The sequence below is a fragment of the Salvia hispanica genome, chromosome 3, assembly GCF_029641045.1.
Source record: "Salvia hispanica isolate PSC_SH4W2 chromosome 3, Shi_PSC_v1, whole genome shotgun sequence".
Taxonomy (NCBI): domain Eukaryota; kingdom Viridiplantae; phylum Streptophyta; class Magnoliopsida; order Lamiales; family Lamiaceae; genus Salvia; species Salvia hispanica.
Window position 1 is genome coordinate 3,195,508 of NC_142694.1, and position 21,992 is coordinate 3,217,499.

Genomic DNA, 21,992 nt, shown 5'->3' on the forward strand with positions numbered 1-21,992 from the left:
ATTTTTTACTATACTCACTAACTCGTTACTTATAATTTTATAGCATGTTCATGTCCACACTCCAACCAAAAAATATACTCCACTACATCTAAGTTGCTTCATATAATACGTTAACTTTTAATTTTCATCTTGATTAAAATTGGAACATGAATAAATGAGATAAAATTGTGTTCACCTTATCGGAGTAGTATTTTTAAAATTTGTGTACAATAGTACTCTGCTTGTCGCATACTAGTATTACCATGAGGAAATTAGCAGTCCTCTTGATTATTAATAGTATTAATTAGTTACTGATTGATTTGATTATATAGTATTTTTTTTGTATTTATAGAACTCGTAGATACATGTGATTCCTGGAGATTCAGTTGCATTTATAACAGCACAAGCGAGGACGAGGGATAAAGAGGCAACTGGTTTTGTGTTCTCCCATTGCAACGTAACTGGGTCGGGCCGGATTGCATATTTAGGCAGGCTGTGGAGACCGTATGCAAGGGTGATCTTCGCTAACTCCTATCTCAGCAACGCTGTCAACCCTCAAGGGTGGTTCGACGATCAAAATAATAGGACTGCGTTTTCTGGAGGATTCCAAAAATGCAGGCCCGGGAGCGAACCTTGACAAGCGGGTGAGTTTTACTAAGAAGCTCAACGAAGAAGCAGCTAGGCCATTTGTCGGCCTTGATTTTATAGGTGCTTCTGCATGACTCATCACTCCTCCCAAACTCTAAGAGCACTCCCAATGGTCTCCCTTATTTCTCCCTTATTTCTCCCTAACTCCTGCCACATCAGCGCCACATCAACACCAAAATTTATCCCCAGTTTTTAGCCAACTTTTAGCCAACCTCTGCAATGGTTTCTCCCTTATTTCTTCCTTATTTCTCCCTAACTCAACATTTCATTTTTACATCATCACTAATTTAATTGTTTTATTTTTATATATAATAAGCTAGCTTATTTAATTTATAAGATAAAACAAATAATAGTACACATCAACAAATAAAGTTCGTTGTATTAAACACGGGTACACATTACAACGAAGAAAAAAAAAAAAAAGTACACGAATGGATAAAAAAAATCAAAAAAAAAATTCAAAGAAAAAAAAATTCAAGGGCGGTGGGCGCGGTTTCTATTTGCCCACAATTCTTCGATGATATCGTGTTGTAGTGCTTGATGGGCCTCCTTCTGGTGTATGTCCATGAACGCCTGGAACCGTTCATGTTCGTTGTGCGGTACACCCTGGCGAGCGGACTCGGTTGAGACACCGTGACTCGATGATGCAACACTTGGGTCGTTGGTGACGTCGAAGACGCCTTCGTGTTCATATTCGATGATCATGTTATGCATGATTATGCACGCATACATGATATCGGCAATATCCCCCTGGTAGAAAAAGCGCGTCGGGCCCTTTACCAGTGCAAATCGCGATTGGAGCACCCCAAATGCCCTCTCCACATCCTTGCGCGCAGACTCTTGCGCTCGGGCAAAATACCTTCTTCTATCTCCGAGTGGGCATCTGATCGTCTTCAGAAACACGGGCCATTGCGGATAGATGCCGTCAGCCAGGTAGTACCCCATGTTATGCACATTGCCATTGGCCGTGAATTCGATGGAGGGGCCTAACCCGTTGATCCGCTCGTTGAAAAGGGGCGAGGAATTGAGAACATTTAGGTCGTTGTTCGACCCGGCTATACCAAAATAAGCATGCCAAATCCAAAGCCGTTGGTCGGCAACGGCTTCAAGAATGATGGTGGGATGCGTACCTTTGTAGCCGGTAGTGAACTGGCCTCGCCACGCGGTTGGGCAGTTCTTCCACTGCCAGTGCATACAGTCGATGCTGCCGAGCATCCCCGGAAAGCCGTGGGTCCTCCAGTGCCAATCCAGTAGGAACTGGCAGTCAGCTGCGTCCGGCGAGCGAAGGTAGTGCTCCCCAAATATCTCTCGCACGCCCTGACAGAAATTCTTCAGGCACTCGTTGCCAGTCGTCTCGCCGCATTGCAGATACTCATCGAACATGTCGGCGGACCCTCCGTATGCCAACTGCCGGATGGCAACAGTGCATTTCTGTAGGGGCGATAGTCCGGGCTTCCCTGCTGCGTCTCGCTGGAGCCGGAACTCGGGGTAACGCGCGGACAACGCATTAACAATGCGCAGGAAGAGGGAGCGGCGCATTCTGAACCGGCGACGAAATACATCTGCCGGATAACGTGGTTCCTCCGCGAAATAATCGGCGAACAGCCGATCGTGCGCACCAGTGTGGTTGCGAGGGATGTATCGGCGCCGCCGGCGGATTGGCCGTTGGGGGGGTGGCTGCTGCATTCGAGCGATCTCGCTTTGTATGCGGCGGGAGATATAGTTGTTGATTGGGTTGTTGGCGAAACCCGCTACATCCCATCCGGTGGGAGCGGGAGGTACCTCTTCTTCGGAAGAAGAATGTGATATTTCCTCGTCGGACTGAGCACGAGACGATGAATCAGAACTCATTTAATAAAGATGGAGAGAAAAAAGATTGAAAATTTGTGTGAATGAAGTTTGTGGGTGATGAATGGAGGAAGAGGATGAAATATTTATAGGGGTGGAATTTAGAATATGACCGTTGAAGGAAAAAAAAAAAAAAAAAATTTGATCATCGCCGGATTATCGCCGAACAGCTCCCCACAGTGGCCGGCGATGATCCGGCGATAGCCCGGCGATAAAACGCCGTTTGGCGTAAAATCGGTAGGAAATTCGCCGAAAAATCGCCGACCTCCTCGCAATGGCCGGGGATAAGTCGGCGATATCCGGCGAAAAATCGCCGGATTATCGCCGTCGCCATTGGGAGTGCTCTAAACTATCCATTTTCTAACTGTATTTCTAAATCCACACTTATATATATAGTAGTGAAAAACTAGTTTGAGTTGAATGAATGCAACTGTTGCAATTTAAGTCATTTTAAATTTATTTCACATTAAGTAGCATCTATTGCTTTGTAAATGTAAAACTAAATATCAACATTCGAACCCAAGCTCTGCAATTTTTATAAGAAACAATTTATATTCCCACTATACACTCAAAGTAAAACAATTTTTTTTTTCGACACGGAATTTTATGTAGTACCCGAATATGCGTTACAAAGTATGCCCATCGATGCACTCACTCACCCAGCCAAACCAAAAAAGAGAAAAATGTTATTTTCTTTTATACGAGTTTCCGTTTCTACAATGAAAATGTACCTGATTCTACTAACAAGATTTCCATAACAAATAAATACCAAAGAGAGAAGAAATGCAGGCATGACGACGCATGAAGGTGAAGAATATATATATGCAGCAGCAGTCAAAGAAGGACATCTCTCCATCTCTATCTCTCTTCACATGCTCCCAGCTCTACCTGGTGTTGTCTTCCCTGGTTTGAACTTAGAAATGTCTACAAGGTCCCCGAATAGCTTGTCCTCCGCCCTAGCCGGCCTTCCAGATGGAAGAATGTTTGACGCCGGATTTCTCAGCCCGCTGTCATCCCTTACTGACATCGCGGATATGGTTTGCTGAGCAAAGTAGGCATTTTGCATTTGATTTTGGCCTTGGCCTTGGCCATAGCTGTATCCGTATCCATAACCAGCAGGCATTTGGTTGTTGTACATCTGTTGAGGATGATACATGTATCCCATCTGGGGATTAGCTTGCATTTGCTGCGGATACATAACCGCGTGCTGCTGCGGGTTCTGCATCGGGTAAGGATGCAACCCTTGCATTTGGTTGCTCTGCATTGCTGTGAACTGGCCTCCATTATACACACCAAGCGCTGCCTGATCATGAGCCATGGGTTGCGGACCTGTAACATAAGCGCCACTAGGCGATGGTTGGGCATGATTTACTACTCCTTGAGTTGCTTGCATTTCTTGAGCCTGGTTTGCTGCAGGCAGACTGCTGTCAAGTTGTGCTTCCCATGGCGGAGGGGGGAAGGAATCGTTAACCTGAGCGCCTACGACACAAAAAGATAAATTATAGGGATGATTCAGGTACGGCACCTACCTTTTTTTGGGGGGGATGGGGGTAGTTCATATAAAATCAATTGAACATGTACCATAAACTGGTGAGGGTGGTTGCTGCTGTTGGGTCATTTGACCATAAACTGGTGAGGGTGGTTGCTGCTGTTGGGTTACTTGACCGTTCCAGGTGCCATTTGGGTATGCAGAAGGCTGTGGAGCGTGAGAGTCTTGTGGCTGCTGAAACTGAGAAGGAGAAGGATAGACGTGTCCAACAGGAGTCGGTTGTTGATTGCTATTACCATCTGAAAACATGTCGACGAGTGCAAGAGCGTTGTGCTGAGAAGCGGCGGGGCTAGTTGGTTGGGGCTGTCCCACAGGAACAAGTGCCAGTGCGTTGAGGTCATCTCCACTCAAAAGATCTATCTTTGGGTCAGCCTTTACTGGAGTTGACAACTGGCCGTTAGTCGAGGGAGGAGGGATAGACAACTGTGTCGTCCCTACGCTAGTACTCGATGTAGGGCTGCAAAAAAGTGATAACATCAATCACTATTTAATTCATAATCACCTTGAAATAAGTTTCGAATGCAAAAAACCCATTGCAAGAGCTCAACAATGGATGTTTAAGTGACAGCCAAATTTATTTAGGTCTCGGCGAGACCAAAAGACGAAGAAGAAAATCCAAACAACAGTATGGAACAAGGATATACAAGGGCATATTTGAAACTTACCCTCGATCTAATTGTTTGGTATCACCAGTGTCGATAAGAGGAGAATCAACAGGTACCAAGGCTTTAGGTGGTTCAGGATTTAACTTCTCTGACTGAACAGGGACAACACCAGAGGCATGTGCTTCATGCTTTGCCAGTACTCGTTGCAAGTCATCGTTCAGTGCCAACCCTTGGCACAATAGTGATTCGTCCCTAAATAAGGAAGAAAATATTAAAGCATAGCCCAATAGTTAATGTGGCACACTTTCTTTGACAAAAAATCATCGAAAATAACATTGTAGTGCAAGCCACTAGTACAGTTAGAGAATACAAACTTTGGCGGTAGATGTATATAGTACTACATAGTCGAAGACTATACTCTATAGATATTGTAGAGCTTTCTATCCATCACCATGAATCCATATAACTAATGGATAAGAGGTCACATCAATACTAGGTGTAACAGAAGCAACTTGATATCCACAAAAGCATACACAGAAGGCACTCAATTAAAAGATCGTAGTTCTAACTAGCATACAATTATGCGGCAACTACAGATAAAAACATAGACCATTTACGGCGTTTTCCTGTACACTGGAACAATATGATAAATCTATATTAGAGAATACTAATCTAACAAATAAAAGGCAGTTCACCCCAACTCACATTGTGAGTAGTAAGTTGCTAAGCCCAAATAAAATACCAGCTTCTACAAAGCAACTGAAGTGATAACATAAATTTTTCAGACAACTGAAGAGGAATAAATACCTAAAAACTAAATGCACCAGATGGAAGTATCATTTTTCAACATCTATTACAGGACATTCACCAATTAGATGCGCTCTTACAAAATATTATCAAAAACAATAGTATGAATGTAGCAAAACTAAACCAGAACAAATGATAAACACTGCAAGTAAACTAGAGCTTACGAAGTTGAGTTCACAAGGTGCACTACTCTTTGCTTGTAGGTACGACATTGTTCGACCAGATCAACAATGACCTCCTGCTTAATTCCCTGCCAACAGGTACTTGGAGTTCAATGTCTTAAATATAAATTGATTCAAGCAACAACTGAATAAATTAACATATACATAGTATGAGTGAGTTATGTTTCCATTAACAACACAAGGACAAGTAAATCATAAGAACAGAATATTCTGAGAAAGTTTCCATCTTCAGTGTAGTAATACCTCTTTGTTTCCAGGATCTAAAGCACTCAACATTTCTGATAGGACATCCATGATACCTCGTGCATTTTGAAGTTCCGTCAAGCTGACATAAAGCCAGTGATGCAGAAAATATCAGATAAACAGAATTCCAAACATAAAACATCAGGATAGGAAGTAGCCACAATTTTTACCCGGGTATAAATTTTATAAGTGATAAACTGATAATTAGCTTTTACTCGGTACAAGCTAATAACTTCAAATGCTCGATAAGAACTGAATTATTTAACAATGAATAAGAAGAGAAATCTAGAAATGTTTCGCTCTTCACAATTTAAACTTTTGCAAATGAGAATTATCTCCAAGAATCCATTAAATATGAGCCCCATTTACATAGCTGTTAGTGAACTGTCATATACTCATATTAGATAAAGGATAGCATGTTGCATACTTCCAATAAAATGAAATATACCGTCGCATGCCATAATTCTGTGAAATTGAAAACCATTTAAATATTTCTTTTTCGAGAATAATGCACCTCAATGTTGGGAACTCAGCTTCTGCAGAAGACTCAGCTCCATCAGCTCTAGGTACTGGATTGCCAATATTTGGTGGATAAGATGTCAAGGGTTGTGTTTGCGGTGGTGTGAATACAGGAGCTGACCTCTCAGATCTCTGAGGGAACACTGCACCAAGACGCTGATAGGAAAGACACAAATAATAGAACCATAAGGAAATAAAGAAACCACTGTGTGTATGCTTCAGTAATTAAGTGTTAAGACACGAAGTTACTAGCATAAGTACCAATAAAGCCTGGTATGCCACATAATACTGAGGATATCTTCCCCTTGGTCCTCCAAAAGCTTCTTGCCATGTATCTATTAGAATCAATATCTTCTCTTTGACATGGAAGTCTGGCTGCAGTGATAAATTTTGCATCACTAAAAGCAGAGGCACCAAATCAAGACAATGATATATAGTGGGGACATCTATGAACTAGATACCTTCTTTTTCACCATTTTCACCATCTCATGAGGCAAATCTTTCTCAGCAACATGCATATGGACCATATCACCACAGTTCTTCACAACAGTCTCCAATAACTACAGTTATGCAATGAAAACATTTGCAAGTGACTGAACTGTTTGAAAATTTCTTCCATTATAAGGATATGTGCCTCCACAAGAAAGGGAAAACAAATGCATTTTCAGATAGTTCATACCATGATTTATGCATTCTCACCCTCCCTTGTGTTGCATGTCATATAGTAATCATATACGATACAAACACCCCTTACTTTAAGCAGTTAGAATCCTCTGGACAATAACAATTAATCAATTCCTTTCACATATTATCCCATCTTAGCAAATATGCATAATTGATCCCATCTATGTGGTTGCTATACAAGGATTCCCATTCAAGAAATTGCAGGAAGTTATTATCATAAGTAACTTCTTCAAAGTTCTGGAAAAAAGTTAAATAGTCAAACATCAATTACAACAGGAACTTGCTCATTGTTTAAGTGTACAGTCTAACATTTTAGCCTCTTTTGTTACTTATTACTATAATTTATGCCTTTTCTATTAACATTCTTCAGTTGTTGAATAGGATTGAATTCCTAGAAGATCACTGGTCTTAACAAATACAGTTTCCAATTTCTCCCAGAGTGCAGGCATCTTTACTCTCTTTGGGTCGCAATAAAAATTTCTGTGTTTCTAAATTCTTATACTAACAAGAGTTATAGTTCAGACATCCTTATCCACGATCAAGAAACTATGTTTCCCAACTTATGTTTTGTGCTCTTCTATAGTTCCTTTATCAAAGATCATATAAGCTAGAATACAGTTGTCATCCTAATATCCTATTGAATTACAAGAAAAGTTCTGCAAGAAGAGAATAATTGCACCCAGTTTGCCCATGCTCTACATTAATCAAAAGTAAACGTATCAAAAAGCTTGTTTCCATATATTTTCAGAGTACTGTTATCACCCAAAGGAGTGCAGCCCTAGAAATTGTCAGCAATGACTGAAGAGATAATTTTTCCCTGATGCAAACCTACCTAGATGATTATTTGTATTCAGTGAACAATACTGTTATTCCCAACCCAATTGAGCATTAACAAACAAAGCAGACAAACTTATTAGTATGAACTCGTTTGATTATTTGAAAAGACAGAAATCTTGTGCACGTGAAATCACACAAGAGTGTTAGTGTCAGGGTATTGAATTAAGCTTACTGTTAAGGCAAGCAGCTGAACTTTCGGATTCCTGCTACCAAGACGCTTTTTAATACCTCGAACAACATCTTTTGCTTGTCTGGTGAAAATAAAATTGAGCATAAGTTCACAAAACACCACTCACCTTCAACAAGGACACAAACTCCCCCCACCCATCCGTGATTCCTCATTCCCTCCAATTTCCATAGAATTATCATAAATCAATCCAGAACAAAGAACAGCAAAACAGTCCAATTGCCAATCCGTGAAAGCTGTAGCTACATAATTTCCTAAATTATAGGGAAATTGTAAAAAAAAAAAATTATAAAGTCTGAGCTCACAGCAAACATGCCTCTATTTTTTCTAATTTGTTTTTTTTTTGCAAAAAAAGGAAGGAAAAAAAAAAGGAGCTAGAAGAAGAAGAGAAAATTACGCAGGATCGTGATTGCAAATGTCACAGATCTCAATATTCATAGCCCAATCCGGCCCGATCAGCATATCGCTGGTAGCTCTATCCACCATAGCATTTACCATCTTCTCAATCCAGAAACCCTAAATCCTAAATCCTCAGCGAATTGGAGTCTACGCGTCAGCGCCGGCGAAAACCTACCGCGGAATTCCCCCGAGAATCGAAAAATCTCGGAAATGAATAACAAAATCGACAAAAATAGTTGTCTCGGGGGATCCGATCGCTAGTTTCGATCAGTTGTGTTAATTTGGGATTGCAGAATCAAGAAAAAAAATGCGAAAAAAAAAATCAAGTTTAGGGGTTGAAGTATTGAATGGGTGAAGCCAATAAATTAGCGACGCGTGGATCTGTTCCGTTTTATCGATGACTGACGCCGCCGACTATGAGGATCGGACGGTGGTGGTGGCGTTTGGCTTTTGTGGGCCACGTCGGCTTTTATTGGGCCTGCGTGTTTTCAATTATTGATGTTGTGACTTTACAATTATTCCTTTCTAATTTGTTCTACTACTATAATACTATAAATATTACATCAATTAAATATTTCATTTTTTTATTAGATCAAAAATATTATTGACGGATTTATTGAATATATTCCAGAAGAATGGGATTGACCCAGCTCCACTTTGATCCATCACTACTTTTTAAAATCTAAAAGAGAATTAGTAAAATAATTAGTAGAATCAACAATTATATTATTTTATAAACATACGGCCATAATCTATAATCTTATTTTTATTTTTGGCAATCCACAAAATTTATTCACCTACTACTTTTGATAAATATTGGTCTGCTAACAATATCTTCTTTCACGTTTTTTTTCTATCTCTCGCATACTGGATCACGTTTACGTTATTATTGATACTATTTGTAGTGAACATTTTAACCTTCATTTTTATGTTAAATTTTGAATGTTGTCATGAACTTTATTCAATTTATATATAGTATCGACCTATGCTATCAATTTTATTATATCGACTGGAATTATCAACTTTTTTTTATCTGTATGCATTTTCAGAGGTTAGAATAACTGTTCCATAAATCTGAAATTTTTTTCCATAAAACGTGTCAATTTAAAGTTTAAATTAATGCTCGTTATCGAATATTTGTGAGTAGTTATTTATTTATTCATAGACCACCCAAGTTGACATGATACTATATAATTAAGTTGAATTCTATGACTCATTCTATTTTAGCCTATATGGGTGTCTTATTGGTCGGTTCATTATTCTATATTTAAAATATGAAATAATTATTGAGTTATATTAGAGTCGGACACATTTTTTGGCTGAACCACGCCATCAATTGTTGTTTAAAAACTATATATTTCTCATTAAAATAATTAAAAATAAATAAATCATGGCATGGGTCATGAATCATGATAATATTTAGCAACGAGACTTTGCTTTTCAGGATAAATCACCTCAACATGATTTAAATTTTGCATTAAAGTGACATGGCATAATTTCCTTAATCAAATAATGGACGGCTATAGTATCCAATAATTTTTTATTACAGGAATCTATCTATTCATATGACATAGAGAAAGGTATTTCACAAAGGAAAAATAATTGTTCTAGATGTTCTTGATTAGTCAAAGCCACAAACAATGTACTACTGCTAAATCATGGCCTGTTTTTTCATTCATACTCAAAATTTTGATTGGATTTGGTGCATCTTGCTCTCTTTGGCCAATGGATCTGATATATATAGTATAGACACTCAACTTGTGTACCGATAAATAAGACGATTATACACGTGAAATATACTGATAACAAGAAAGTTCACATACATCATTTGCAACTTAAAATTTCTTTTATTGAAAAATAAAACCTCATGTGAGACACAAATTTCATACATTGTGTGACCAGAGATGATTGATAATCCTACAACTTCACGGCAACCGGCAGCTAAAAACGATCTCAATCGGGTTAATAAGGAACAACAACCCTAACTGTGTCCGGACCCGATTTCATGTCCTCCAAAATGAGATTCAAAAGAGACTGAGCTACCGGACCTACATTGCCTGCCAAAAACAAAAACATAGACATATTCACTAGGTATCCAAACTCTGGGTCGGGTCGGGCTGAAAATCGACCCGGGCAGCATTAAGTGTTCTATGCTTGTCCAAAATACAGGCCTACATCTTGCATTTTGGGCCAGCCCAATGGGCCAACAATGAAGGCCAAACCAGATTATGGCCCAATTGGACCTCATAAAGCATGGCATACTTATGAATGATTTTCCATCTAAAATCAACAAAATGCATGCATAAACAAGTTATATGTGTAAGTCTGAGCAATTGTTTTGATGCATTAATCAACAAAAACAATCTTTCAACTAAGAAGAAGCAAGTTATCATGCCATAAAGAGAAGTAATCTTACCATCACCAATGACTTGATCATCCCATTGCACGACTGCACGAACGAGAACTCCACTCCCGATGAGCATCATTTCATCGGCTTCCTTCCCCTCCTCCACGGTTACATCGCCCAGCCGTATCCCACTGAGTGTTCCCTCCTCCACCAAACTTTCTGCGAGCACCAAAACTCTCCTCGCCGTGCACCCTCTGAGAATTTTATCAAACTTTGGCATCACAAGTTCCTTTCCCTTTGTGACAAAAGCCACATTCATGTTAGGCCCTTCGGCTATGTAACCGTCCCCATCCAGCCAAATCGCAGCGTACGCGCCTTTCTCCTCAGCCTCCATCTTCGACAGTGCGTTGGGAAGATAGTTCACACTCTTCATCACAGCAAACTGTGGAGGTTTTATTGGAACTGAAGATGTTACTACTTTTATGCCGCTGTGACTGGAGGCTGAATCATCTTGAATCACAACGGCATAAAGAGACGACCCGTGGCAGCCAGATGGAGATAGCTGGAAATCGCCCGGTCCTGCTGAAAGCCAATACCTTAGTGACCCTTTCCTACATTTGGCAGCACTCACAGTTTGTATGAGTATTCTTCTGATGCTTTCCCTATCGAATGGAAGCTTTATCTTGGCCATAGCAGCCGATCCAATGAAACGATCGAGGTGCTGATCCAGCTCGTAAAGATATCTGAGATTCAAAGAGAATTTATATAATTATTGCAAGTCAACAAATTAAGCTCTGAACAAAAAGTAGTTACACAAGGTATACACAGTTTAAATGTTATTCTGTCTCATTCGCAGCCTATTCGATCCACAATAAAGCCACAGTAAAATACCAAAGTCGTGTTACCATATTTGCAGATCACACGCTGCTTTGAACAGAGAAGTTAATCGAGCACATGTAATAAATCTTGCATTGTATCCACCATAAATAAGAAGCATCACCAATTTAGCAAATTCCTTACAAAGCAGGAAGGTCTTTTGAGCACACAACAAAGATATGTTCGTGTAGAAACAATTGAATACCAACCCGTCAATGATTGCTGCATCATCAAAAAATCATGCCCTCTATGCACCATCTGATCAAATGCTCGTTTAAACAGATAAGGGAATCAAACACCACACATTGAACGAATTCCTCATAAAGAAACAAGTGATTCAAGTAAGCAAGCACACGACAAACATATATCCGTGTAGAACCACTAGCTCATAGGATACAAACTCGTCCATAATTGCTGCAGTATCAAAACACTCGCACCCTCTTGTGATCAAATGTACTTCTAAAAAGAGAGGGATATTAAGCACACGATAATCATAAATCCGTATAGAATACTCATTGTATACCAACCCGTCCATGACTGCTGCAGTATCGAAAACTCCATGCCCTCTATGCACGATGTGATCATCCATCGGGATCACCATTGCTGCTGGATCGGTTGTTATTCCACCATATATGCTAGAGTACATTGCCAAATACTGCTGCTTGCTCTCGTAGCTCGACCGAAAAGTTCTCAGTCTTTCAGTAGCCTTCAAGTATAAGAAAATAAAAATAAAAATTTCACCCCAATCTTCCTCCAATTCTAATTATACACTACTACTATATCAATTGGCCTAGGATTTACAGACTCCAAAATCACAAAAGGCCCTTCTTGAAATTTTTGTACTATTTCTTTCCCAATTTTTAATCTTTCCTCTATCAACACACAAATTTAATAAATCATGCTTACTTTTTTCAATGAATTACACACAAAAAAATCTTGTCTTTGTTTCCCAATTTTCAATAAATTACATACAGAAACAAGGTAAAGAAACAGACCTCTGAGCAAGAAAGAAGTGGGACATCAAATATTTGTCCCAATTCCGTTTCTACAACACCATTAAACTAATATCAGAATCCATTATCACCAAATTCCCAAATACATCATAAAAATTCAACTTTTACCAGAAGAGATGCTTGAATTCTTCACAGCGTTCAATTGTAAAAGAGGGCTTTGGGCCACCCTGAGCTGCAGATACGAAGACCCATTTCGAAAGGAGAGATTTTTCGAAGAGAGAGAGTGAATCGAGGGAGAAATCAGCCATCCTTGGCCGGGAAATGAAGGATTAGCTAGAGTTGCCGGAGATGCCATTGGTTAGAAGGTTGACTCACTGTGTGTAGTATGCGAAATCAGAGATTCCACTGCTCATACGAAAAAAATAGGAGTAGATGAAGCTTGTTTTGAGCTCGAAAAGATTCCATTGACAAGACATTGCCGGCCGAGTTGGAGGATCTTACGTCGGATTTTTCAGATGAGACAAGGATATTCAAATAATTGTACAAACAGTCGATTAAATTTGCAATAAATTAAGGGCTTTTACTGAACTCCATTTATAATAGTATTGCATGAGAGTCATAATTTTGTCACAAAGCTTAACTAGTTTGGTTGTATTCATTTTTTCAAATTATAAGTATCATTGCCATATTTTAAGTTTTCACGAATGGCCCTGGATTTATTGCAAAAGAATATAATGTACATTCAAAATGATATATCAATCGTCTAAAATAAATATCCATGCGTTAAATAAAATCGTTTGTTGTAGGAAAAATCAAACTAAGCCTTCATATTCCGCACACCTCTAAAACAAAAATACTAACTTATCAAGAAAAATCTTACTATAATTACAAAAATTATGAATCACACTAAAAAATTGGAGTAATAAATATCCCAATTGACAGCTTATTAAGTAAATTTTAATGTAATTTAAATTATTGATTATTTACTTACTCCCTCTATCCCATTAAAAATGAAACATTTTTCTTTTTTTTGTTATTCCATTAAAAATGAAACGTTTCCTAAAATGGACACAACTTTATCTCTACTTTTTCATATCTCTTACTTTACTCTCTCTACATTTACTCACAAAACAACACTACATAAAATTCTGGGCCGATTCCCAAATGTTGCATTTTAAGTGGGACGGAGGGAGTATTTTATTTATAAAAATTTAATTGTGAAAATTTGCTTCAAATATATTGTCAACCTACTAAAAATTTAGTCAACCTACCAAATGATTAATTAGATTAAATAAATAGTCCTAATAATTTTCTGTAAATTCTATGTAATCATAATTCTACAATGATCAATCATAATAAAATTGAAGCAAGCAACGTCGACTAACACTTAAAATGCTCCCCATTTTCTGCTCCTCAACACTGAAACGAAGAAAAAAAATGAAAAACACACACAATGAAAAAGATTTCGTAAAATGTGAGATAAATCGCCTCGAATTCGAACGCAAATGGCGATAATCGGCGATGCTCTGCGGCAGGCGTTCATGCCGAGGCACGAGTACGAGAGCCTCCGCGAAGAGGACAAGGCATTGCACAGGATGCAGAAGCCGCTGATTGTGCTCGCGCTAGCCCTAATTTCGCTCGCCATTTCGGTTTCCACTGCGATCACCTTCAGAATAGTGTTTCCCGCCGACAATCTGCGCCGGCCGTTCTGCCGCGACCTTCGGATTCACCCGCCGCCACTCAATTTCACCGGGGAAGGAGACTCGGATCTCCTAACTAACGCGTTTGTTCTCACGGATCAGGAGACAGTTGATTACTACTGGATGGTGATGTTTCTCCCGTCCTCGATGCTTTTCGCGGTTTCAGCGGTTTACTTGATTGCTGGTGAGGAATTCTGAATTTTGCTTATGCTTTCATTCTTCGAACAACTGTTTTATATACTGCTATTGATTGTATCAGTTATTAATCAGTACCTAAAAGTATGAATGGCTTCCTAATGTGTAAATGTCTAATGTTCTCATGTTTTTCTGAAGTCCGTACTGAATAATGATGAGGATTTGATAACCATACTTTCACATTAGCTAGATTTGGTTGAGGTAGTGGATTTTAAACTCACAACATAGATAGACATTCCTACCAAAATGGATATGCTAACCTGCATTGTTTTGCCTAATTTTACATATCTACAATGAAATGCTTACCTAATTTGGGGTGGTCTCAAAGTTCGGTGTTAAAATGCTACTTCATATACAGATCTGCTTACCAGTATATGGTAAATGTACTCTGATAAGCACAACCAGTACACGAGTCTCTTTTCTGTTTCGGAATAAAAGGGGAATGTACTAAGAGGGTCTAATGTGTTCCTTATCTCCAGTAAGGTGCTTGGTAGGGAGGTTTTGATGAGGACAATATAGGATTAATGATTCCAATTGCTTGTTATAGAAGAATATATTCTTCATTTCTCATGGCCATGCCCATGCTTCCTTTGCCATTACATCACCTAAAAATCTTTCTCGGAGATCAATCATGCCATCCGACAATATCATGTTCCAACTGGTTTTGTTCAATAGACTAAATGAGGAGTACTTTTTTTTATCTTAGTATTAATAGCTGTTGCTTGTCATACAGGAATCATGCCTATACTGCCCCCACACGAAATGGATGCTTGAAGGTTGTTGAGAACAATTACTGTGCTTTTAGAAGAGGTACAATATTTTATTTAACTCTCTGTTTTAACTTGCACGTCGTTTCTTTCTTAAGTTATAGCTGATGAATGAATTTTTTAACTAATCTTAAATGGTGAAATAGACATCCTTTTTTAAAAAAAATCAGTGTGAGTGTAGGTTTCTGTGGTACGTGGCTGTTTGTTATTTCGAAAGATTGCCATGATAAGTGCACTATAGTTAATACAAGCTGTTATAGACCTTTTAATTTTATTTTGGTCATTACCATTTTCTTTCTTGTGCTTGACATCTTATAAAGATCCTCATTGTTGTCACCTGTAGGCAGTGTTAGATGTCTATCCATATTGAATCTCTGTGTTTTCCATCATATTTGGTCTTCTCGCACTATTCCTTGGCTCCACTCTGCTCACACTTGGCAGCAGCTGCTCTTTGCCTCTGTTCTGGTGCTATGAAATCGCATCATGGGGCTTCGTCATTTTGCACGGAGGAGCTGCCTTCTTTCTGAGAAGAAAGGCAGCTGTGGAACTAGATGAGAGGGAGACAGGTGGTAGAAATTTCGGGCTGGAGATGCTAGAAGCAACCCCGATAGAAGTCACACCAGAAGTGGAGAGACGTGTCACTGATGGTTTCAAATCATGGATGGGTCCATCTACCCTATCCTCAGACGACGAGGATGAACTTGATGGTTATCTAGAAGTGCCAGACAGTGTGCATTCAAGCTCTGCTCATCAAAGAGTCTGATTCCGTCTCCCCTACGGCATAAAGCTCTATATATCCCCATGACGCCTGGAGCATGGCGTTATGCACACATCAAAACCGTTGTAGTATAGCACAGTAGAAAAAGGATGTACAGTACAAAATTTTACTGAGGAATCTTCCATTGCAGCATGGAAATTGGTAAATCTCCCCATGCCGCGAAGAAGTTTTTGTAATTTTTCATTGCCATGATGTAGTGTTCTGCGATTGTACAAAACTCATAATACTTGAAAGTTGAAACCCCTCTGTAATGAGTTTGTAATATTACAAAATGAAGTGAAAAAAAAATTCAAACAGACATTGACTTCTAGTTGGGTGCGATTTTTAATACCACAAGTGAAAAGTGTAGTGCATGGAGAAAATTGTGTAAACGGATGAAAAAGAAAAAGAAATAGAAAAAATAAATTTTCGTACTTATATATATTTTTGAAAACCAAACTTACATTTGCAAAAAGCAGCTTTACAAAGTATGTGTAGCGTTTACGACTAGGTATAATCCTTCAATAATGAAACATCAAGTAAATTGCTTTAGGTAAAAATGAAAATCAGTCACATAACCATTATATATAACCTTAAATAAATTTGATAATGCTTAGGAACCCCATAATTTAGGAACAATCAGTGTATAGTCGTGAACTATATAGAAGTGCATAATACACATGCTGGCCAAAAAAAAGCAACGGGTAGAGGACAAAATTGGTCAGATGGTGCGTTGCTTTGCTCATACTTTCTGAGCTTTGTTAGCTCGTCGATCGTTGTTGTCTCTACCACGAGAATGCTTCCAACCGGCATGCCTACCACCACCTCGGTTATTGTTGTGCCTACCTCCACCCCTATAAAACACAACCACCAATCAATTTGTTGTACAGGTGGAGACGAACATTATCCCTATTGCGTACAGAATCTATCTATTGAGTTGCAATATCTCAATTAGTGCATGTGGTAAACAAAAAGTGTGGTAGTATATACCTTCCACGGCCACCTTTGAAGTCACGGTGTTTCTCCTGACCACTGCGCAGTGCATTCCAGTATTCCTTCTCAGCGTCACCTGAATCAACAAGGGCGTAATATTAGAGAGACAAATGTTGAAGCAACCAAAGCGACATGCACTTTTCGTGGCTGTATTACTTACAATTTCATTGCAAGGAGAGAATAAGATTCACTTCCAGTAGAATATAAATAATGATAACAGCTTGTAAATCACACAAGAATAGTTCAAGATATGACGATGTAAGAGAATGTTACATACCGGTCAAAGGTTCCAGATTGGCAATGAAATTTTTCACAACCAAACCCCCCTGCTCAGCAAGCACAGCAGCAGCGCGAGCTTTCTGAGCAGATTCAGCGTCTTCAAACCTTATGTATCCAGAGTTTTCACCTATCTTGAAATCAATGAACTACACAAAAAGATCATCAGATACTAAACAAAATTAGACAAGAAAATTAGATGCAAAAAAATTATACAACACTTCAATGATTGGAGATGCACTAACAATATTGAATAACTACAGCTGAAAAGTGTGAGGGAGGCCTATTCAAATCATTGTGTTGACGGTTGTTTAATAGATACTAGTAATACTAATCAATAGGTAATACATAAATAACAAAAAATTGTGTTAGCTAGTGGATTTGGTCCCCTCTCATCAATTATGTCAGCCACATGCCATATGATCAAACTATGACAAAAAATGTGTTCACTAGTGGATTTGGTCTGTCTATCGAAGATGTCAACCACATACCTTGTTTCAATCATCACTATGAATTACAACGAATGAGGATAAATGAATACCTTGATGGTGCCATACTTTTGGAAAATGCTTTTCAGATCCTCTCTTGAAACAAGGTTTTTATTGTCCTTGCAAGCTGCAAGGGTCAGTCTTTCTTCTTTTGGGATATCTGCTGATTTTTCATCACCCTCACATTGTTGGGCTTCAGTGTCTGCACCATTGTCATCTCCTTCCTTGTCTTCATCCTTCTCAACATGATTCTTTGTATCTTCAACAGCTTCTGGAATCTCCTTTTTAGTCTCTTCATTATCCAGCTCTCCATCTTTCATAGAGACATCTAGGTTTTCACTCAGCTCTGTGTGGTTATCATTTTGCTTGGCTGAATCTTCAGCAGAGAGGCTCTTCAGTGCGAATGCAACAATTAAGCCTTTGGGGTAGCTGACAACAGCCGCTAACAAATTAACAGATGATGGGGGTAATAGAAAGGACAGTTACAAATAAATGATTAATCAAAAACTCACTCAGGCTCAGAATTGGTCTTCTCCTTGCCATTGCCCACTTGCTGTCGAGTTTTTTTAAACTCCTCCTCTTGCTTCTCTCTTTCATCATCAAATTCCTTCCTGCACCAAGGTAGTAAAAATCAGGTTTGACAGATTGAAGTATTCTAGAAGTAGTATTAGAAGTCTTAGATACTATTGATGCTTAAACATGAAAAAATAAACTGTGACTCAATGCTTGAACTTGAAAATAGAGACTTGATGCTTAAACAAAAGAACATGCACACCAAGAAATACTTATAATCCTCTCTTCCACTGAAATGCAACTGAAGAAAAATTGCTAAGTCTACAAATTCAGTTGATCTATGAATATCTACTTGAAACGCTATAAACAGGGAACCATGTTCCATAATGATAATCAGACAAACTAACAGAGATCATAAAATCAAGTGCATTTTCTTGTCCTGAACATTATGCCAACGAAAGAATCATGCAGCAGGTAACAGACAGAAAATATCAACTTCTGTATTTTAGAGTAAATTATATGAAAGTTAGCACAAAGGCTAATTCCCTAGTTTGACCGAAATATTTTACCCCCAAGTACAAGAATTTTTTAAAAAGTTGGAATATTTTCTGAGGTATTCCATCAATATACTTACTTTGTCTTCAGTTCTAAATCAACCCCTGAATAACTCAGGGTTTGCTTCAAAACATTTGCAGCATCCTCCGCAGTAGAAAATTCAATCAAGGCTGTGCCGCAGAGCAGCCTGTTGTCAGCAACATGTCGAGGCAACCTCACACTATTTACCTAGCATAAGAATAACAAACCAAGTTACATCCCACTCTCTGAATAAGAGCCTGAAGATAATACTACATAGAACTCTCAGTTTACAAATATCGTACGTGCATGCAGAGCACAAGCCGGTTAACTGTATATACAAAGATATATTGAGCAATCACAACTGAAGAAAACTACAGTCTGGGCAACAAAATAATCTGTATATTGGCAATGCCTGAGTAGCAGGTCTACCTTAGCATGTTGGCTGAAAAATGATTCTACTTGTTCAAGCTTGACATCATATGCCAGCGGAGATGCAGCAATTGTCCTGTCATCAGCTTGCTTAATCACTTCCTCAGGCTTTGGAAGCTCAGTAACTCTACCAACCTTCTTCCCTTAATAAATAACAAGAAGGAATTATCAGTTAACAAAAAATGCCAGTGCTACTCTTCAATGATCTTTGAAACCTCACCATCTTCAGAAATTTTCAGAAAAGTGGAGGTCTTCAGCGTTTCAGCCACAGCCTGAACCGTATCTTCTGATACATCTTCTGGTTTCACATCTCCTAAACTCAAGTGACCTCTCATTCGAGAGAACGAGCAAAGCAATGACAAACTTACCACTGTAATATAGTTAAGGAGGCAAATTCAAATTTGAAGGCTCCCAAACTATATAGACTATTATTCCAAATCATTTTTCACAATAGCCTCTGAAAAGTCACATAGTAAACATGAAACGACAACCAGCCCATAATTAAAAAAATTCCCATTCAATATTTTTACTGGCTCACCATTGCATATAACTCCTAGGCCATTATTTCAAAATATGACTGATCTTTCATATCATTAGTTAAATTGTACTCCAAAATATACAAATACTTATCATTCAAAATAAAAAAATTCTGAGACAAGACTAATCATAAGTACAGATATTACACCAATTGTTAATTAATCAAAGTAACATAACTTGATTCTGAAGTCTAACATGCTCTTCTTATCTCATGTTACCTTGTTATTGTTATTCTCAATAAGAAGTACTAGTAGATAATATTATCCGCAGCGAGAGAATGAATTAATGATTCTGCAAAAAGATAGTAGCTTTTTGTGAGCTATGCACTCAATACGTTGTAAAACTACCATGTAAGCTGCAAACTTCTTCAGCAAAAAGGAAAATAAAAAAACTCTAACACACGTACATACAACATTGAGCACAACCAACTATTGAAGCATAAAAAAGGATACTTCCATCTTCATTCTCGCTTATGGTTTTCATCAAAAAATTATCCCTCGGCAGATTACTGTCGCTAAAATAGAACTCCACCTGAAACATGAATGTAAAAATCGATCAAACAAATAGTACTCCTACTTGATTTACTTGAAACCGTAAACTAATTAAAGAGGATACGTCGTTCTCACCTGACGAATGACTTTCTTCGCTGTCTCATCGTCCAAGGGCGCCATCGCTGCTAGAGAGAGAAAGCAGAGCTTGTTGGGGAGTGAATTGAGAGAGAGAGGGAGCAGCGGTTTTTCTAGGGTTTTGGCAATTTGGGGTTGAAGAAAAGACTAAATAACCTCCATTAATATAGTGCTAACTTTCCCCTACTTTTTAATTTAAATTTTTAATAATTAAATACTTGTACAGTTTACTAATTTTGTTACTTTCCAAATATTAAATTATGGTAGTACTATATTATTTTTCCCTAACTTATAGGAGTAGTATTATTATTTTTTCCTCTTTTGAGAAAAAAAAAAAAAGAACTAGTATCGTTCTCATAATTAAGGTAAACAACAATTTCTAATACTCCATGTATTTTTTGATGTGAAATCTTATCTTATATTATTAAAAATACACATGTAGTTACAGTTTTATCGTTTTACTACACAATTTGAAGTTATATTACTATAGTCAACAATATATTTTCACATAAGTTGCAAAATAAATTGTAATGTTCATGTAGATTCAAGCTTTTCATGTTTAAAGATATATGACAAGATAAAATTCACAAATTAGATGTGAATAGCAAAAAAGTGTTATTGATCACTTAATATAGAGAATACTAGTGGTACAATTCAGTGTTGCAAGCGTGGGAAACTGTAGCATTGGCCGACGGTGGATGCAGGAGGAGGAGCGGCGCCACCGTCAGCGTTGGTGGCAGCGTCGCAGTAGCCGCGGAGAATGTTGCCTTCTTGAGTAGTGATGCCGAGCGTTCCGAGCATCGAGGGCCAGCACTGATGCTCGATCACTCTTATGGCGCTGCAGCAGTTGGCTCCGAGCGCGGTCTGTCCATTGAGGAAGAACATGACCACTTCTCCCCCGCAAGAGTGAAGCTCCGATAGCGCTTCCCAGCAGGTGCTAGGCCCCTCTTCTGCAAGCTTGAGGCGCGCTGCTAGGCTCGGACCCCACTTCACTTCTCTTGCCGAGACCGTGAGGGGTGATGCTACTAGAGCGGCGAGGAGAACTGCGAGGAGCTTCGTTATGAAAGCCATTGTGTGTGTGTATTTTTTTTTAATGAAAAGAGAGGATATATATACTTATATAGGGATTCAAAAGTTATGAGGAGTGTGAGGAATAGGTGAAAGATGTAAATGTGTGGGAAGAGGAAAGGATTCTAATTTAGTTCACTAACTTTGTTGTGACTGATCGGTCTTCATATTTGAATAGAAAGGAGGAAAACATATCAATCGTCTATTCCAACTTATTAATTTGGTGGGATGTAATAACAGCACTTAATAGTTAAATTTTGACGCACTACATTATTATCTTGGGAGTTTTTTTGGCATTTCATTGCAGCATAAAAGGCGATTCCGTCGCCTGGGCGGTCCCCACAATCCGGCCCGACATCATGTGAGGGGATTCAATCAGAGTACGCAGTAGTCCGTTAAAGGGA

At 38.6% G+C, this 21,992-nt stretch overlaps 3 protein-coding genes and 2 pseudogenes across 6 annotated transcripts; 1 reads left to right on the plus strand and 4 right to left on the minus strand.

Moving 5' to 3' along the window:
* Positions 1 to 3,151: 3,151 nt before the first annotated feature.
* Positions 3,152 to 8,845, minus strand: LOC125214380 (TOM1-like protein 9). 2 transcript variants are annotated; one of them, XM_089068571.1, is made up of 11 exons: positions 8,486 to 8,500; positions 8,074 to 8,152; positions 7,060 to 7,153; positions 6,842 to 6,940; positions 6,642 to 6,755; positions 6,376 to 6,536; positions 5,862 to 5,943; positions 5,601 to 5,686; positions 4,690 to 4,881; positions 4,057 to 4,481; positions 3,152 to 3,954 (listed from the first exon to the last, which is right to left on the minus strand). In XM_089068571.1, the coding sequence occupies exons 3-11, from the start codon at positions 7,060 to 7,062 to the stop codon at positions 3,344 to 3,346; spliced, it is 1,773 nt and encodes a 590-aa protein (XP_088924697.1). In that variant the 5' UTR covers positions 7,063 to 7,153; positions 8,074 to 8,152; positions 8,486 to 8,500; the 3' UTR covers positions 3,152 to 3,343. The 2 variants fall into 2 exon arrangements, with proteins under 2 accessions (XP_088924697.1, XP_088924696.1); XM_089068570.1 differs by lacking the exon at positions 7,060 to 7,153 and having other exon boundaries at positions 8,486 to 8,845.
* A 1,415-nt stretch (positions 8,846 to 10,260) lies between these two features.
* On the minus strand, positions 10,261 to 13,221 carry ADCL (D-aminoacid aminotransferase-like PLP-dependent enzymes superfamily protein). 2 transcript variants are annotated; one of them, XM_089067094.1, is made up of 5 exons: positions 12,832 to 13,221; positions 12,706 to 12,755; positions 12,238 to 12,416; positions 10,904 to 11,577; positions 10,261 to 10,544 (listed from the first exon to the last, which is right to left on the minus strand). In XM_089067094.1, exons 1-5 carry the CDS (start codon positions 13,016 to 13,018, stop codon positions 10,450 to 10,452), a joined length of 1,185 nt encoding a protein of 394 aa, XP_088923220.1. In that variant the 5' UTR covers positions 13,019 to 13,221; the 3' UTR covers positions 10,261 to 10,449. The 2 variants fall into 2 exon arrangements, with proteins under 2 accessions (XP_088923220.1, XP_088923221.1); XM_089067095.1 differs by lacking the exon at positions 12,706 to 12,755 and having other exon boundaries at positions 12,832 to 12,969.
* An 836-nt stretch (positions 13,222 to 14,057) lies between these two features.
* Positions 14,058 to 16,413, plus strand: LOC125214890 (uncharacterized; annotated as a pseudogene). The gene is made up of 3 exons (XR_016137185.1): positions 14,058 to 14,566; positions 15,292 to 15,368; positions 15,669 to 16,413. The product of XR_016137185.1 is annotated as an uncharacterized LOC125214890 (transcript).
* Positions 16,414 to 16,636: 223 nt separating this feature from the next.
* On the minus strand, positions 16,637 to 20,666 carry LA1 (La protein 1). The gene is made up of 10 exons (XM_089068664.1): positions 20,521 to 20,666; positions 20,347 to 20,425; positions 19,578 to 19,727; positions 19,358 to 19,500; positions 18,987 to 19,135; positions 18,352 to 18,450; positions 17,893 to 18,268; positions 17,353 to 17,500; positions 17,073 to 17,151; positions 16,637 to 16,936 (listed from the first exon to the last, which is right to left on the minus strand). Exons 1-10 carry the CDS (start codon positions 20,563 to 20,565, stop codon positions 16,825 to 16,827), a joined length of 1,380 nt encoding a protein of 459 aa, XP_088924790.1. The 5' UTR covers positions 20,566 to 20,666; the 3' UTR covers positions 16,637 to 16,824.
* A 508-nt stretch (positions 20,667 to 21,174) lies between these two features.
* LOC148929957 (egg cell-secreted protein 1.4 pseudogene) lies at positions 21,175 to 21,591 on the minus strand (annotated as a pseudogene).
* Between the last annotated feature and the right edge of the window lie 401 nt (positions 21,592 to 21,992).